Source organism: Parasteatoda tepidariorum, chromosome 4 (assembly GCF_043381705.1).
Source record: "Parasteatoda tepidariorum isolate YZ-2023 chromosome 4, CAS_Ptep_4.0, whole genome shotgun sequence".
NCBI lineage: Eukaryota > Metazoa > Arthropoda > Arachnida > Araneae > Theridiidae > Parasteatoda > Parasteatoda tepidariorum.
Window position 1 is genome coordinate 101,624,363 of NC_092207.1, and position 20,034 is coordinate 101,644,396.

Consider the following 20,034-nt stretch of genomic DNA (forward strand, 5'->3'; position numbering starts at 1 on the left):
CCAAACAGCTGTGTGCTTATGATTTTGTTTTGTTTTCGGTTTCGCATAACATTCAACAAGTTAGATATGGGTGCGACATTTCAATTAAGCGGGTCTTCATTTGATTCTTCTGCATCATATAAAATATAAAGCGTATTTTTTTGTTATAGGGCCGACATAATCGTTTGTATCTGTTGTTCATTAAATGTATTTCGAGTAGTAAAATTCTTTTCCCACTCATCCACTAATTCGAATTAATAATTTCTCAATAACTTTTAATCCTATAATGAAATGATTATTATAATAAAGTTTGTTTACTTAAAAGATTAAAAATTTTTTTTTATTTGTTTAGCAGANAATATGTAATAAATAAAATAATTTTGTGATAAAAATGATAAATAAGGTTTATCTGTTGTCAATACTTTGGTCATTCTCATTTACACCTGAAAAAACAGTCAAAAAACATCATTTTTGTAACTGGGCGGGGCTACCCGACACATTTTGAAAAGAGCTGGAAAACATGTATTTTTAAATTTCTATTTTTTTAAGTTGAACTATTCTTTTTTGGTTTATTCTTTTTTGTATTATTTAATTAGATGATAAAACAATAGAAACATACTGAAATATTGATTATTACTCAAAATTATACAGAAATATAAGCAATACTCCTTAAGTGAGCGGGGCTACCCGACTCTCCCCTACATTTTAAAAAGGAAACGAATACGAGACAAATAAAAACATGTTATATCATGACAGAAAAGAAACAAATAAGGAAATTATAATTTTATTGGCACATTCATAAAATTTTTATTTTAAAATAGTTAATATAATTTAATAAATGTTGAAAATGAAAACAAAGAAATGCATTCAATTAAGAGTCGCATTAAAGAAACGTTATCGAAATTACTTTCATGTTCGATAGTTTTCGTTTTTATTCGCCAGCGCATGTAAAAATGTGAGAAAAAAATTCTAACAAAAAAATTTTCAGAACTCATCCAAATCTAAAATATGCAAATTTGATTTAAACTTCTCAATGATTACGGGGTCAAAGTACCCTAAAAAAATCATTTTATTTTTAAAATTAAGCTAAAACAAACACCTTTTAATTTGCATTCCGCGCTTAGTCAAATGGAAATCAATTAATTTTCAAAAATTAGTAATATTGTTTCGTTTCGTTGTAATGTTTTCATTTTTGCTGGAAAAAACCCATGTTTTTTTGTTGTCAAAAAACGCACAAAACTTTATAAAAAATACTGACAGAAGGATAAATATTTTTCAGAGTGTTATTTGAAATTTTAATTCAGGTAATGAATTATTTTCCAACACTTTTGATGATCTTTGGTTAATGAAGCATTAAAATTAATTTATAATAACAATTATAATGACAAATTATAAAATAGTAAAAAATTATTTAAGACATCATCATAAGATACAGAAAAACAATTTATCTGTGTTAGAAAGATTCATACNATATATCTTTATTCAATCGTATTCGAATCTAAACTCGACATAAAAACATAATAATTCCAAAAACAACATTTACGACAAGTCATACTTATGCTCGCCCTTGAAACATTTGACTGCTTACATTCGGCCATCCTATAAATGGATGACCCCATCCATGAAAACAACAAAAATCAAAAGAGTCAACTAAAGTCCTTTAAATAGGAAGGCAATTTTTTTGGTCTTTTCTGTTGAACTCATCTCTAGATGTGTCTTCAGAAATCTGAGACAGATTTAGCGAGTCGGTGATTATCGATGGTTCATTATCATCGTCATCTTCGTAAAACAATGAGTCATCATTTTGTGATACGTCATCATCATTTACAATATGAAATAATTTCATTTGAGCAGTTGTAGTGTAAGCCCGTCTTGTGCGGCCTTGTCCAGATTTTCTAAAATCTGTGACTTGATATACGTCGGACGGCAAGACCTTCATTACTACAAGAGGGCCTCTATAGCGAGATTGAGTTTTTGTACCCAATCCAGTTTTCTCCGGAAGTCTCTTTACAACGACTACATCTCCGACCGAATATTTATGTGCGTCGCAATGTCTTTTATCGAAAGATAATTTCATTTTTTCTTGTGATTTCAAAATATTGTCTCGTGCTTCTTGGAGCAGCAACACTAGTAGTAAGATTTTCAAGGGGTGATAACGTTGAAACATTTACTGACGGTTTGCTAATTTTTTTTGGACAATCTTTCGTACCGTATGCTTCTGTGCGACAAAATGTACAAAATTTTGGACGCTTTGGCTTAGAGCAGTCACGAGAATAATGTCCTTTTTCAGAACAATTATAACATATTATGGATTCTAACCCTTTGATTCTAATAACTTGATCATTTCCTTTTACTCCATATTGATCACATAGAGAGGGTACCTGAGAGTTATTTTTGTACAACTCTTTCAGTTCAATATAATCATCAATTTTATTCACTAATAACATTGGCGACTTCAACAAGGACCACTCACTGACATAATATTCTTGAACTGCTGCTGGTGCACTTTGCTTAATTCTGTCTAATATAATAAAATTTTTTAAATCTTCCACTGTTTTTATATTTAAACCTTTTATCCATCCATCAAAAAATGTTTCAAGTTCATAGTAATATTCTCGCCAAGTGCTATTAATTTTAATTTTATGCGAATAAAACAACTGTCTAAATTTTTCAGGACTTAATTTATATCGTTTTAGTAACAATTCCTTCACATGAGAATAGTTTTCCGCTAATTCTTCTGATTCTCGCATAATTATTTCAACTATATCTCTTGGTAAAGCACTAGTCAAACAAGCCACCCATAAATTTAGCTCCATTTTAACTCGTTTCATTACTCTTTCGAAATGCACTAAAAATAAACTTATGTCGTCATTTTTCGAATCAAAGTATCTTAACTGAGATTGCCAGTCTATTTTCGGTTTTGGAGAATCAATAGGCAAATAAGTGCCAGTGCCAACGTTCCCTAGTTCCAATTTTCTCATTTCTAATTCATGATTTCTCATAGCTTCTTTCTCAGCAGCAGCGGCTTCTCTGTCAGCATTTAAATTGAATATCAGTCCTTGTACCAAATCCTCATCATAGTTTTTACTATTTAAAATCAAGTTTTTAGATCTACAACCTTAAAAGCATCTTGTACTTCTTCGCCAAGTTCCATTGCAATAACCTGTAACTCTGACTTACGAACTTTACATAAATAAGACATCGTAAATTTAGAAAGAAAAGAAACATAAACTACAAATTACCGTTCTTTTAACCCCACTTCTGAATTGTAAGAGATATTAAACGTATATCTTAAATATATCTTTATTTAATCGTATTCGAATCTAAACTCGACATAAAAACATAATAATTCCAAAAACAATATTTACGCACGTTGCAACAAGTCATACTTATGCTCGCCCTTGAAACATTTGACTGCTTACAATAAGATACAGAAAAACAATTTATCTGTGTTAGAAAGATTCATACCATATTAAGCATGAACAACAGTTTCATTAATATTCATATAAAATTATAGCGTACAAAAATTAAAATAGCTGACAATGGATTAAATTCATTTTTTATTAATATGATATAATGCATCGGAGTTTTTTGAATTTGAAATTTTACTCAAATGATCGTAAGCTATCGTTAATAATAAATAAGCTTCAAGTGCCAATCAACATTGTTATTAATTTTTCTTTCTTTTAAAAATATAACTAAAGCTTTAATTTTGCTAGTTTTTTTTTAAATAATAAAAATTTTATCCTTTTAATGACCGCTGATATTTGTTTATATACATATTTAAACAAGACAAATGATGTTTAAATTCGTTTTATTTCAAGTCTAAAAGTTTTGCAAAGGAACGAATGCTTTGCTAGTTTTATGTTCGAATATTCGCTAACAATAAGCAATACCTAAAACATTGTAATTTTTAAATACAACTTCTTTCATTACGCATTTAAGAAGCTTATTATAAAGTCTGCAGAGACGAATATTAAAATATAAAAGATAAATAACACTTCTCAACTATTAACTGTTCATTGAAAACTGTCTCGTTTAATGAAATTAATCCATTTTCTCACTTTTCGGAAACTTAAAAACTGATACTTAAGGATAATTTTTTTAGTTCTTTCTTACATTTTGGAACTACACATGCATATGGCATTGTTAAAAGTTGTGAAATAGTGCTATATATATATTTGATAATAGTTTATAGCGATGGACAAACGGGACTGTCGCTCAATGAATGACAAATATTTGAAATTGGAGGCTAATCGCTTATCGGCTATACACCGGTTTCGGCGAGAGAAAATATCTTCGGAAAACTGGTCAATCAGATTCCTATTCGCACTTCGTACCCGTGATTTTTTTGCCTCTAGTGTGAATATTCCTATGAGTAAGTATTCTCGGCTACTGCTTCCTTAACAATTATTCATATTCGTTAGAGCTATGTTGGCAATAGTTATGACAAAGAGAATCCTGTTGTTATGTAAACAAATATGCTGGATTTGCGGATGAGAAGTATATGAGTTATTTTTCTCCACATAAGCTGGAATGATAAGATTTTTAAAAGAGATTTAAACTAATGTTTCGAGCGTACCTTGTTATATTTTGACATGCTGTCTATGATAGCTGGATTTTGTGCATATGTATATTGGTACATACGACCTGTTGTTAAGTGGTTCTTAAGAAAAACTACTAGGCTATGTGAGTTACAAAGAATTTGCTACGGTGAAAGTTTTGGTTTTAATCGAACAAATAAAATTGGTATGGATCTTATAACATTTCTAATTCAATATATCTTTTTTATTGATTGTACGTAAAGTAAATTCGTATTTTGAAAGTGATTGAAATTGAATTCTTTTAAAGAGACTTTAAAATTTTGTTATGTAATTGTTTGTCTGCTTAAGCATCATTTAAAAATAGTAGGATATTTGAAAAGATTTTAATTTTTGAAATTACACTTTATTTTTTAAACATTATATAAACGCAAAATTTAAAATATCCTCTGACAATTCAATCAAGAAAACTTTTTAGGAGAAAAAAAATATTTATCTCTTAATTTTTACTAAAAATTTTATGTTCATTTAAAAATATCTCTAACTATTTCTTCTTTATTGTCTTTTATTAATAATTTTTTTTTTTTTCTTTCTTTATCTGTAAATATGAAATAATCTAGGGATTTGGTGCAACAACACTTTGGCTAGGGTGACATCACTGTAGACCTATGCTCACATTGCTCTTTTATTTCTGTAGGTTAACTTTCTTTTATTGATTGATAGTTTCTATATAATAAAATAAATATCTTTGAATTCCTATTGTATTGTTAGATATGAGGATAGTACCAAAGATACTTATTCCTTGACAGTACAGAATCATAACCTTCCTAGAAACTGAACTCAAAGGCAACATTTGCCCTTTATATTCTAATTTTTTTTGTCTTCAGGCTTTTAAGGTCTTCCTTTACCTCAGAATATGTCTCACTTTCATGGTTGATTGTTTTTCGTTTTATTTCATTGGTTGTCATCCATTTTTCAATTCTTTTTGATTTTGTCTAGTTCTTTATATCCTTTTCTTAGAACATTTGGAAGTTTATGGTTGAATTATTTATCCCAAAAATAAGGTTTTCTAAAAATTTTTCCTTGATACTGAAATCAGTTTTAATAATAGGACATATTTTAAAATTAGAACATTTTTATTTTTAACTTAATTATCTTTTTGATTGTGATATTTTTATAGACCCTGCGTCAGTTTTTGTCCCTGGATCATACCAGCTCCCCACTATGGCCTTGAGATAGCACTCAACATAATTTTTTTGCCTTATAAATCATCATTTTTCTGATATAGCTCTGGCTGGAATATAATCGTCAGACACGCCTGAAAGTAGGAGCTTACTAGCCAGCAACTAGAACCTATTCTTCCAGTTTGCTGAAAAGCAGTTCAACTCTTGTAACGAAGTGATTCATAGCGAGGTCATGGCAGAGAGTTGGTGCAACATAGGCATGAAAAAAAAAGCTCCCTTAAAAATGTGTCCATCAAAGAAGTTATTATGTTAGAGTTCAGCATTTAAATTATATGATTCTTTATGATTAATTATTTATTTATATAATTCTGAAATGGTAGGAGACCTCACTTCCATTTCTGATTCATTAAATGCAGCTATTAATGTTATTTACTTTTAAAGTATTATAATATTTAATTTAGAAATATTTTCTAATTAACATACTACACCACCCATCCTTGGCCTAGCTTCCTTTTTTCAAGGCATCTTTTTATGTCACCTCTCTCAGATGTGGTTATTACATCTCTTTCTCATTGCGCTAACAGATTCAGATATAGTAGAACCTTCATCAATCGTTTCTCATGCAACCATTCATAGTGAACCAGGACTGCTGATTAACATAAAATATCATATAATGACCTGAAAATTTATGAAAAGTAATTAAAGAGTAAATGTTGGACTCTGAAATTTACAATAAGTACCAAAAAGTTTTACTTTGCAAAAATATGAATCAGCACATTATTTATTAAAGATGTATGGAAAATTGGGTTTGAATTGACTCTTTTTTTTCACAGTTGTAATAATGAATGTTTGACTTATAACAGATTGCTGCTTATTTTCTGAAAGCTCTCATGAATGCAGAAAGTTCCTCATTGTTGTAATGCCTTCCACACTAGCGAGTCCCATTTCATCATTTTGCATTTCTTCAGCTTCTGCAATCATTTCTTGAACTGTCTACAGTACAAGTTTTAACATTTTCATCAACTGCTGCATGAACAGAGACATAATGCATTTTTCCCATACTGTGACAAATCCTCAATTTCTTCTTCATCACTAAGATTTATTGTTTTGCTTCAATCTTGCTCGTCTACTTTTTTTTATATTATTATGACACCAAATAATTTTATTATTATAACTTTAATGTTGTAAAAGATGAGTAAGTTATTAGAAGTAAGGTGTTATTTTCTCCATCTTATCAAACTAATAGCTCTTTTTCATTTACCAATTTGTTTTTTCAAATAGATTGTTAATAATTTGTTAATATTTTTTTTTAAAAAATTAACAAAGTAAACTATTATTGATTTAATAATAAAATTAATTTTAAAAGGATTCAACTTAACCTAAAAAACTCCCTTAAATGCATCCCGGCAAAGTTATTTGAATGTTGTCTGGTCATTTTTTAAAATATTTTGTCTTTCTAGAGTTGTCTCTGAACTTATCTCAAGTTAAAGAAATGCAGAACATGGTGGATCAGCTGAAAAATTTAGCTTCACAGGGTAGATTTATAGACAAAACCAGTAAAAGCTGTGTTGACTATGCTATCAGAGTTACACTTGATGTCAAAGGTATAAAGCCCGATTTTCATATGCCGTAAGTATCAATATTCTGAAATATTTTAATGTATAAAAATTGTTTGAAACAATATTTTTTATTGTTCTTAAGATGATTTATGATTTTCAGATTTATAAAGAATTATCGAACTTGCCTCTATCAAATATATGGTTGTAGGCAATTACTTTATGAGGTTGAAATATTACGCAAAACTCAGTATGTGTCTGAAAACACGGAACATGAACAGAAGTTGCTGAAGGTAAAGAAGATACTTTTGTTCATTTAAATTAGTTCAAAACTAACAGAAAGGATGTTTCATAAATATATATTAATATAGTAAGCCCCCATGTATCTGTAGTCAATATTTTACGTTTTGTAGTTTATCCATTTTGCAGTTTATCTGTACTCTTTTTCTGTGATTAATAGTTGTGTGCGCAAAATGCTATCAATGATTTGTCCATAAAAATTCTTTTCTTCCGCTTTCGTAGAAGTGGTATTTCACTTTTGATCAATTATGTTTGGTTACATTTTATATGCAAGGAAGATGAGTGCAATCAGAGAAAACTAAAATAGTTTAATTAAAACTGCAACACAAAAGTTTTCTGACAAGAAAGTTTTCTGTTTTAACAATATTTAAATGTACGAAAAATTAATAAAACTCATACATTATTTAAATTTCTTGAAATAAATAATGGTTTGAGTACAAAAGAAGAAAAAAACTCTGAGTTCTATAATTTGTTAATCTTCTATTAGTATTTTTTTGGCGTATCTTTACATAGTAAGAGAAAAAAGATAGTCGATTATATCATTAAATTTAAAACAGCAACTTTTGCGATGATTTCATATGTTAATTTAAGTTGACAAATAAGCTTAATATGGCTTTGACTCTTGTATCATTTTTATATGGCACCTAAGCATTATCTTTAATTAATTCAAATAAAAAATTAAGAATGTTTTAATTCTAGTTATTATTAATTTATAAAATTTCTCGATTTTTTTTTATTTTTTTTTAAATCCTACAACCAGTCTTTGCCAAATGACCATATGCTGTCTCGCTATTCTATATAAATGGAAAATTACAAAAGTAAAAGTGTTTTCAGTGTCAACATCATTTAATTTGGAGCAAATAAGGAGATGCTGCCTGCTTATTGAACCATTACAGAGTGCATGAGACAGAAAAGGGAGGGGATGCACCCTCTTTGACCGTCTCATTTCTGAGTGAGATGATACCCCACTAAAGTTATTCATTTATTGTAAATTATACATTCCATTTGTAATATTTATTATTTTTTTTTTGATATTTCATGGTACAAAACCACGATAAAACCATTTTAAAGTTTATTTCTCACAAAAAGGTTTTACCTTATTTGTTATGAAATGTGTGTAGTTGAATTTTAAATCATCTGTTTATTTACCTTCATTAAAAAAAAAAAAAAAAAAAAAAAAAAAAAAAAANAGGAAGAAAAAACTAATCATAGAATTAAAACTTTAGTAAAAAAGACCGGATTTGAAAATTGACCCCATACTATTGACCATGCATTTAGTGTATCCACGAGTGAAAAAGAATTAAAATAATTAAAGTAATTCATTTGCACTCATGGCTGAAAGAATACTTTTTTTTTAAAAAAAGAAAATATATAAATAAATCAAATGAACAACCCAGTATTTTTGATTTACACCATCTTGCTTCTTTTTTGTTTCAATTATTTTTGTGTGGTTTAGTTAGAAGAAAAGGTCAAATATTACTTTATACTCTTAACTAAAAGAAATTAATACATTAAAAGTATTTCAATAAAACTTTTTCAACTATTGATAAATGGGTCCCTTCCACAAAACAGTGCTTTAGAGCCTGCTCATAACTGTTCTGATAATGTTGTTAGAAAACAAACTGCAAAGTTTAATTGATTTTTATCTTGAGAAAATCGTGTAGATATTCTTTCCTTCTTTTTTTGTTATAAAGAAATGATTCAATTATTTTTAAAACAAACTTTTCCTTTTAATACAAAATACTTTCCAATGCTGCACCAACAATATTTTTTTTGTCATTTTTGCATCGAAACAAAAATTCCTATAAAATGTACATTAAGAAATTCAGAACGTGATTGGTGCCTTTAAAGTAGAACGGTCGAAGCACATTCGGTAGGAATGTACCCCAAGTTTGTCAAATGTTTTTCTTATGATTTTAGCTTTTTTATTGTAGTTTAATTTTCTGAAAGAAATATTTACAATATTTATAAGCAATTATTATTAAATAAGGAATAATTACTTCACACGAAAATTAGGAATTCAATCAATTAAAAAATTAACAGTGGAATGATTAACCTTTGTAATTGTTAAAGGATAAGCTTTTCAAAAGTTTAAGAAATTTGGAGCAGGCTTCAAAAGCTCTGTGATGTAGATCAGAAAAGCTCCGTATTGTAGAATTATTTTTAATAAATAAATGAAAAATATAAATTTTTGTTCCATAAATATGCTAATATAATAATAAAGAATAATTGAAGAAATTGAATAAAAAATATGAAATGTACTTTTTGTTTTTTCATTTGATTATGTTTAAACTGAGAATATTAATTTAAACAATAGAAAATAAAACTGTTAAAAAAATTTATTTTTAGGAAAATTAGGGTCAATTTTTTTTAAATAAAATCTATTTGGTTTAAACACAAACTATTAATCATTACAAGCAAATAATTATCTATAAATTTGCAAAATTTTGGTTAGCGATATTTGGTTAGTTGAGTATTTGATTGGCTGATTTCGTTTGCCCAAATGATTAAATGAGAGGAAAGTGATTTTTATTAATTATATTTACTCAAGTTATGAAACATAAAAGACATCTTAACAAATCAGTTAAATACAAAAATTAAGAATTTTAAGATTAGTTTTAATTGAATTAATATTATTCTAAATATGATTTGGTAGCTATGCTTTAAAATTTACTATATTTAATATTGTTAAAGCTTAAAGTAAAGCATCATTTTCTTAAAATAATATTTTTTTCTTTCTGTTTCTAGATACTATATAAATTTATTTTTGATAAATTTATATAGTGTCTAGAAATGTGCAAATCAATTATGTCTAAAATTTCAGTTCAGATAATTCTTATAATACAAGATATGTTGTGCATGTTTTCAGTTGTGGAGTTTGTTAAAACCTTCTGAAGAATTAAAAAATAGGATTTCAAAGCAGTGGGGTGAAATAGGCTTTCAAGGAGATGATCCAAAGACTGATTTCCGAGGAATGGGTCTTCTAGGATTAGAAAATTTGCTGTAAGTAATTACCACGAATATTAAATGTTGTAAATTATTAAATGTTTTTGTTTTATTAATTAATTTTATTTTAGATATTTTGCTGCTCAGTATAATGATGCTGCCAGGCATGTATTGCTTCATTCAAAACATCCAGTATATGGGTAAGCCAGTTGAAATTTGTTTCTTTGCTATTTTATCAGAATTTCTTTTTAACTTGATTCAATTTTTAAATTACAATTTCATGTTTGATGAAATGATTTGAAGAAGTGTTTCACAAAACTTTTTAAAGTAAGAATTAATTGTTCTTTTACTGGTATCTGTCCTCTTACAGTTGGTTTTGATTGTGATGAATGGTAAAATTTGTCATATAATAACTTTCACATCATAGATATTTCACTCTTTGCCTAGTTCTGAAACTAAAACTTCTGCCCATTTCACAATTACAGTATGTTAGATAAATATAGTTAACATAACTCGAAATAATAAAATGCTTTACTAGGGAAAAAAAATTGAAAAATGATATAAATTGTAAAATATATAAAGTGGAGAAGTTAGTATGGAACTTAGTCTTAAAAGTTTAGTGATTACAAGTGGTGTCGCGCAGAATCCTATGTTTTTTTATTTAATCAGTGATAACTTTTGAAGCATATTTTATCGTAAAAAATATGTGAATAAATTAATTAAAAGATGTGCATTTCTTAAAAACTGCATTAGTATTCATCTAACTTTTCAACTCAAAGTAAACAATGAAATCCAAATAATGCAGAAGTAGATCTCTGATAACCATACAATGGTTCGTTTTTACTTTTATAGAAATTGTAACTCAGCTAATTTTATTCATTTTAAGATTATTGCATGCACTAAAATCAAATTCAGTATTAGACTGCTTCTAGCTTGCACTTCTTGACACAAAACCAAATCTTAGTACTATTATTTGTAAAACATAGAAAAAATGTCTTTCTTTACATTCAAAATGATTTTTAGTTTTTGTTTGGCTCAGAATTGTTAGTGAACTTTCTTTATGAAGTGAGTTTTGCCAAAAGGAGGTCATTCATTTAGGGTTCCCAATAAACTGGGAACCACTGGTTTAAAGGCTCCTGCTCTAGACTAGTTTAGTTTCGCATTGAAAATCAATTTTAGTTGTTATTGTATTGAAATTTTATTTCAAACTAGTTAGTTAGCTATGCATACTGAAGATTTTAATATTCTTTTTTATTATAATACTCTGTTGCCAGTGAAATGCTGTAGTTTTATTGCATATTTTGTGTTAAATTCTTCTTCTATTTATTTATGAAATTTTAGGTATTCATTTGCAATAGTTGGAATAAATTTGACAAGTATGGCACTAGAGTTGCTTAAAGATCAGCATCTTCTTGTTCATTTCTATAATACTGTTCCTGATCGACCCCTCATCAAGGATTTTCATAATGTTTATTGTAAGTGTTTTGTTTTATTTTATGGTGACTTTGTGAGATGTGGTTATTAAATAACAGGGCTGATGCTGTAAAACATTATATTTTAAATTGAAATATTTTTAGTTATTAACCCCTTTAACCCCTCTTCTGTCCCTCCAACGCTCTGTGCAAAATTTCGATTGTTCGAAGCAATGTTAGGAATCTTTTTCTGTGAGCTCTGTGACGTCCATCTTTTGTGAGATGGTTTTAGTGTCGGTTTGTTTGTTTAGATCACTCCTAATGATGACAAGAACTTTTCATAATGTATATTTATTTTAGGGTTCTGGATTATATATGCTTTAAATTAAATACCAAAATATACATAAAAGCTCCATTACTCCCTTTTGTATCCAAAATCTCTCCGCATCCTGTCTGCACTAAAAGTATTTTCTCACCAAAAAAAGTCCTTCTCTTCTCCTTACTCCACCCCCACTCTAAAGGAATGCTACTTCCTGTGTCCCTCAACCTCTGACCCTCAGGTCAGGAGTCAATCAAATGCATGGGCGAGGAATCCTGACAAGCTCCTTCAAGACATGGGCTGTGTTACCTTTTACAACTTCATCTTGCTCTTTTTAATGCAGATGGGACTGTGGACAACAAACAAAACTCTCATGGTGCTAGGTCGGGGGATTAAGGTGGATGGTTTAACTCTGGGATGTTCTACTTGGCTGGAAACTTCTTGATAGATAATGCAGAGTGAGTTGGGACGTTATTTTGATAAAGAACTCGTGACTCTTTCCACCATTCTATTCAACAGTTTCAGAAATCACGCAACTCGTTAGCCGTTGATCAGATAAGGGACTGTCTTCTGGGCTATCTTGGAAATGTTTTAATCACCAAAAAACTCAAACATGTGATAAATATTTAATTTAATACACTTTTTATATTCTTTGTTGTGTTTCTTTCAAATTCCAGGGGAAATTTCATAAAAGATTCGTTGCTCATTTATTACACTCGTTATTTTTTTCAGCAGAACAAAATAGCAGTTCTTGTACAAAGCCATGACACATCATACTAAATTGTTTACAGACTCGTTTGGCGGGAAAGAAAATGCTTCCCACTACATAGCTGTGGGTCATCCATGTTCGGCGTAGTTCTCTTGAGGGAGCATCAGTCCTATTATTTAATAGCCACACCTCATTGCAATCTCAAGTTATGTTTAGTTAAATTATTGGCAATTATTGTAGTTCAAGCTAATCCCCAGCAATTTTTGTAGTTTAAAGGGTAGAGTTTGAAAATCAATTTTATAGCTATAAAGATTTGCTTTAAGAAATAAAGGGAATCTCATAGAGAAGAATAAGTATCACAGATTTATTTTGGCCTTGCAAACAGAATTAAAACTAACTAAAGTAAATATTTTTTTGATAAGTTTAGTAAAACTAAAAAATAATAAAATAAGTAAAAAAATAAATATGGTAAAAATGTTTTTAAGAAGAGGCGCCATTATGAAATTGTGCGTAATCATTAAAAAAGTTGGTAGAAAATTGCAAATGAGAGAGTAATCAGATTACATCACTATCAGATGTCATTTAAAAGCCTAGTTTGTTCAAGCATTTCTTTTTTATTTTTATTGTCTTTATGTTTTGTTTAGTTTGCCTAATGTTTGGTTCATTTTTTTTACACTTTATCTTTTATTGTTGTTTCATTTTAATGAGCTAAAAACAATTGAAATCAAGACTATTTTAATATTGCTTTATTTTTTACTCTTTGTTTTTGGTTATAAATTGCTCTGACTTCATAGTTTCTTACATATTCTGCAGATAAAATTTTGAATATATATATATATTTTTGTCATTAATAATAAATTACCATTATATTCATTAAAATATGCTGGTTTAAATTTACTTTTCAAATTTAACTCTGGAAATCTTTAGGGTTTGTTTGGAAAGTGTTTACTCTGATGTATGAAAAAAAATTTTTTGTCTAATTTTAAAGGTCTGTATTTTAGGTTATCTTTTTTATGAATTTGACAAATTTTGGTTAGCTGAAAAACCAAGAGATATCATGGAATTCGGAAGGATCCGATCGAAATTCGAGCAAGTAATCATGAAAAGACTCGAAAATCCCGAAGCAAAATTGAAGCTTAGCTTTTTAATTGAAACATTATGATGCTTTCTTGAAAATATTATAAATTTTACTGATTTATATTCAATTTTATAAAAATATAAGTTAATACTTTGATATGCGGGAATAAATTTAAGCTATATTGCACTATACCTATTCACACTTGTACAATATATGCTTTTAATTCGTATAAATTATGTTCAAAGAAAAAAAAGTAAATTGTTTATTTTTTTTCTTCTATGCTACAAATTTCTAATTGAAATTTCATTCATCTTAAAAAAATGTGTTGATTTTTTTAAACATTATCAACAATTATTAATATTATTTTATTGTTTTGTTTTTTTAAATTTAAATTAAATTTTTTTTTATTTGAATTTTAAATGTTTCTTATGTAATTGCCATATCATCTTAGCATTAAGTTTGTAAGGAGTTGTTTTCTCATTAATAATGTTTCTTAACTATATTTCTCCCTCTATATATTTTTAATATGTGCTAATATGGTACACTTGGACTTATAAGTAAAATAGAAAGCAGATATTGCTTTTAAATGTTTTCTTTTCTTTTTTATTTTAAATAACAAAAATATAGTAATTTGTTGTAATGCTGTCAATTCTGTGCTATATTTAAGAATGTTAAACTGGGCACAAAATTTGCATTGTACATGCTATGAGTAACTTATAAGTTTTTATTGTGCAATTTATCCTTGAAAAAAAAAGACCCAGTCGTGTCTTTCTGTAATTTTTTCACTTTAATGATTTTTAAGAGAGCACAGTTTTTATTAACTTTTTTTTCTAGCTTGAATGTTGCTAACAGCGCTAAAGTTATATGCCAAAAAAATTATGGCTTCAATAGCAAAACCCCTTTTGAACCTAGCCCCTGGTATCAGTTTTATTCCATATTAACTTAATTAATAATCATCAGAATCATAGGATTTCTGCTTTATTTGATGATGAAGACTGGTATATTCATTAAAATATTTCTCATATTAAGAAAAAAAAAAATTGTACTTCATTTTTAACATATTTAATTAATGTAATGCTCTGAAAAAGTTTCTATAAGCTCCTTGATTTATACGTGTTTCCAATTTCATTACAATTTAAAATGCCACTGTTATAAAAAGAAAAAACTTAAATTATTTCTTAGAAAAAAATTCAAAGTTAATGCATATAAAAATGCTGTTATCATGGGCGCCGGCAGCAGGGTGCAAGGGGGTGCACTTGCAGCCCCCTGGCTTTTTTTTAAACAATTAAAGAGTATAACTTTTTTTTATTAAAAATATTTTTATTCAGAAACAAATAATTAAGTAATTATTGATATATAACAATTAAAAAATTGTTTAATCAAACAAGAATTGTAATCGTCTTGTTATCTGTCCAAATCTGTTTATAACGTTTTCAATGAATTCTGAGTCATCTTTGATTCTTTTCTTATGCACACTGAGCATGCACAAACTACTTAGTAATCTCTTGCGAGACATGGTAGACCGATTCCATGCTTTCATGCGTCGCATTGTACTAAAAGTGCGTTCAATGGTGCACATAGTAGCTGGTAGAGTTAGGCCTATTTTGATTGCCTCCGCTACAGCTGGATAAAGCGGTGTGGCCTCAATAACTAAATCGATGTATTCGAGGGATTCATAAGAATTTTCTCTATTCCTCCACATTTCGTACCACGTAAATTCGTACCTTTTTAAAAATATCTTGTTAACTTTGAAGAAATGTTATCTTGAAAAAAATTAACTGATTAAAGTATATGTAATAACAAAACAAAATCTAATAACAGAATATTTAGAAAGAAAAAATAAATTTTTTTTTTNTTTTTTTGGGGGGGGGGGTTGTTAGAGGGTTGCACGCCCTTTTATATTATTCTGCCGGCGCCCTTGGCTGTTATTACTATATTGTTTTTATTTATCTATGAAATGCTTTGACATTCTATAACACATTTTAATTTCATTTAAAAAAAAAATTCTTATCAATATATCTTTTTCTTGATAAAGAAAGTAAAATGTATAAAAAATAATCCTTAAAACCCAGACTCTTTGATGTTTTCTAGGCATGATTAAAGGTTTTGGGTATGCAATTTAAGATTTTTTTTCCATGCACTTGCACATAAAATATTCATGACATACTTATTACTCAACACTACTCATTACCATACCTACGTTCTATCTAAATAATATGGGAAAAAACTGTTTGGTACTGACGTAAAGGTGGTAGCGCTTCTCGCTCCGGTGCCACGGTTCCATCCTCGGGCCGGGCAAGGCTGACTAAGCCTTTCATCCCTTCAGTGGGTCGATAAATGAGTACCAAGCATGCTTGGGAACTAAACACTGGGGGTTCCGCTTTCGGTTGACCACCTGACCGGAACATCTGCTCCTGCACCCCAGAGCCCAAGGTCAAGAAAACTGAGATGGGCTCAGTAGGCCTTGGCCCTCTATGGGCTGTTGCGCCACTGAGTTTAGTTTGACGTAAAGACAATAGTTTTAAAACACCTCATAAATGCTCAGAGGTTAAATAATATTTCTTCTCAAATTTGGTTAAAATTTAAGTTGAATATAGTGTTGAAAATCAATTTTGTTAACTAAATAAATGTTTTGAATTTTTATAATTTTAATTTTTGGTATTTATAGTGTTAAACATCTTGATGACAACTTATTAATGACTTCAACTTTTTTATTACACTGCATTATTAAATCTAAAATTTTAATCCATACTTAAAAGATACTTTAGATGAAAATGTGAATCAAATTATTAAATGCAGTGTCTCAAATGAACATATTTAATAAAATGTGCATGTTAAATATTATTAATTTTTACATGTATTTGATAAAAATTGTTTTAGCTTCTGATTTTCTATTAAATAATTTACACACACACACGCAGACATATAAAAGATATTCCTTAATTAAAAGCCCTGAATATGTGTAAAACTGCAATTAATATTTTTGCTGCATCACTTAAGACGAAGGCAATATTAAAAACATTAAAATATATTAGATTGGCAGAAGAAATAGTTTGGACGTTAAAGACCTTCAAATTTTATCCTGTAATCAAATTGGTCTTCTTTTTATCATCATTATTTTTCCTCAATAATGATTGATACTGTTTTGATGATATGTTATTCTTACAAAAATATTAATTTGCATCTCTTAATGTGTTTATAATTTTTACTTTATTTTTGGCAAAACTATTAAAAATACGTTAAGAGTACTTTTTCTATTCATTATTTGAGAGAAAATTTTTGCTTTTACTAATTATTCTTATTCGCTCCACAATCCAAAACTTTTTCTCTTTCATGATTGCTTATAGTTATCATCTTGTCATTAAATCATGTTTACTTTATAACTAAGAAAAATCCAATTATTAGTTCTGTCTCATCACAAGACAATTTACATTTCAAAATGATTTTTTAACCTTCATTTATCTAAAAAATTTAAATACTGTTGTATATAAAAAAGCATTTCCATTTTCAGTGTATAACATGCTTTTTAACAAACATAGTTACGTTCTTATTTATACATTTGAGTCAATAACTTGCATGATTAATGCAGATCTCCTCTTCATGTCTAAACTTTGACTTTTTTCATAATTTAATGGGTTAAAATTTTTACTGTTAATAGCAATTGAACTTTGCAGCTATATAACAATATGTGTCATTTATATCCTTGATGTCGGGAGTTTTCTTTTGCTTTATTTGGGAACATATATTTTCTTTTGCTGATCAAGACTAAAATACATACAAATGTGTTAAATAACCTGTGATGATTTTATATTAATATTTCATTCATTATTTTTATCTTTTCTTTGTGTTCTATTTAGAGTGTTATGGTTGATGATTTAATATAGATATATATTGCTGATATATTATTTGTAAAAATTAAATAAACGCTAAGTAGGGGTAATGCTTTTTTATTACTGTTGCTAAATATGGTTTAAATTGTGTTTGAGAATATTAATAGTTTCTTTCATTTATTCTAAGAAATTTCTTATTATTTTAAATGTGTACTGTGCACAAAAAAAAAAAAAAAAATGGAACACTTTAATAATTTTTGTTGTGATCATGTACTATAATGAAATCTTAATAGTGAATGGGGGTTCTAAAACTAAATATGTAAATCAATTGAAGGTTGTAACTGCAAACTGGAAAATATGGTTTAGGTAGTTTAGGCAAGAGAGTAGTTGAAAGTTTGTGCACCTAAATATTAATATCACTTTTTTAGCACTGAACAGAGTATTTTTAAAATTACTTGGTTTAAAAAATTTGTATATCATGTACACAAAATTTTAAAAAAATGCCACCTATACAAACTACATGCAATTCAAAAATATTTGATCATTATTAAGTCAAATTTTTTATGTAGAATTATCTTTGAATAAATGAGTCTTATAATTTGCCACAATTTTTTTTTTGTTGATTACTTTGAATAAGCTGCAGAAATGCAAAAAGTAAAATTAATTTTATGTATTTCAAATGCTCTTCTGCATCATTATTTTTCAGGATTTGTGTCTATCTTTCACTTCACCATATTTTTAGTGTCAAGAACTCATATCCACCGATCAGACCTTTTTGAGCCTGATTTTGATGCAAAATAAAAATGCTATCAAAACCCCAAAAACTTGAAAAGCTATCCTGCTATTGAAATTAAATGAACTTCAGGTTAATAAATTTAACACTATTAAAATAAGAATTTTTGGTATTTGTAACAGTTTAAAAATGATGTATTGAGGACCGTATGTACTTTTTTTAATACTTATTTTTCAGGGTTAGGTATGTTGTATATTATGTTCAATGAACGCTTTGAATCAATCAGTTTTATATTTTGTAAATGTTTTCTTGTATGTACCTAGTCATTTTTCTGAAAATACAATTTTTTTATGCACTTTGTAGTAGTTTTATTTGGGTTGGTTGTATCATGCTAATATTTTAAATATTACACATCTTTTGTATATAGCACATTCTTAATTATAAGAAAATGAGAGTTTGCAAATTCTGTTTTTTCGACTTTTATTTACGTAAATTACATATTATATTTAGTCTTTTCGCTTCCTTTTATGAACTTTAAAATTTAAAAATTTTGAGAAACTAAAATAATATACTATTTTTTATTTTAGTTAGGTTGGCCTAACCATAATACATAACTAACTATCATGTTTTTTATGCATTAGGAAAATCAAATAATGGCTTAAATATTTGAGAAAGTAATTTTAATTAGGTTTTATTTATTACATAGAATTAACTAATGCTATGCTAAGTGTTTTATTTCTCTCAATAATCAATTTAATTCTGCTATTGAAGATGTTTGAGAAAATAACCATAATAATTGTAAAACATACTTTCTTTCTCTCAGTAAAATAGAAAATTTGAAGAGCATAATTTGCAACAAATTTAGCTGTTGCGAAAAGTATGTTTTTTTCCCTACTAAAAACAATGTCTTCACAAAGTTCTGGAGGTAAATATAATTTGGGTTATGCTAGAATTTTTAAACAAAATTTATAGGAGTATTTAAAATTTGTTACAGCTTTTATATGCTATAAACAAGCCTCTTCCATGATATAATATTCTGCATTGAGAATGTTACTTATAACATAGCTGTACATATTTTTGTTTGTGCTTTCATTTCTTTCCCTTTCCTTTAAGAATGAGGTTTTTAATTTTTTTTTTCTTTTTGCACAATAGACTAATAACTGAAAAAGAATAGCTTATTGTAAAAATAACTTGATTTTTTTAAAACCCGGTTTTAATACTTACTCGTTCTTATCTGTAAATTGAATAACTAATGCAATCAGTGGAAAAAGTTGGCTGTATTATTTAACATTAAGAAGATATCTACAGTTTTATCTTGTAGTTTGAATTTACTACTGTACTTTCACACTGTTTAATTCTAAATGCACAAATCAGGATTTAATGTCTCTCTAAATGAAATAAACCCTCCAACCATATAGATAATAATAATTTAGAAAAATTAATATGC

The 20,034-nt window shown here is 28.0% G+C and overlaps 1 protein-coding gene across 1 annotated transcript; it reads left to right on the forward strand.

Moving 5' to 3' along the window:
* The first annotated feature begins 4,400 nt into the window (after positions 1-4,400).
* LOC107438831 (ELMO domain-containing protein 2) lies at positions 4,401-18,942 on the forward strand. Its single transcript, XM_016051211.3, has 7 exons — positions 4,401-4,728; positions 7,165-7,333; positions 7,424-7,553; positions 10,430-10,563; positions 10,638-10,706; positions 11,848-11,981; positions 13,948-18,942. The coding sequence occupies exons 1-7, from the start codon at positions 4,578-4,580 to the stop codon at positions 14,106-14,108; spliced, it is 948 nt and encodes a 315-aa protein (XP_015906697.2). The 5' UTR covers positions 4,401-4,577; the 3' UTR covers positions 14,109-18,942.
* The last annotated feature ends 1,092 nt before the right edge of the window (positions 18,943-20,034 follow it).

What these genes read in the sequence shown, in the direction of transcription:
- LOC107438831 (XM_016051211.3), top strand. Translation starts at nt 4,578, where the DNA reads ATGCTGTCTATGATAGCTGGATTTTGTGCATATGTATATTGGTACATA. An exon ending in TAATCGAACAAATAAAATTG is followed by an intron (nt 4,729 to 7,164) that starts GTATGGATCTTA and finishes TTGTCTTTCTAG; the next exon opens with AGTTGTCTCTGAACTTATCT. An exon ending in TCAAAACATCCAGTATATGG is followed by an intron (nt 10,707 to 11,847) that starts GTAAGCCAGTTG and finishes ATGAAATTTTAG; the next exon opens with GTATTCATTTGCAATAGTTG.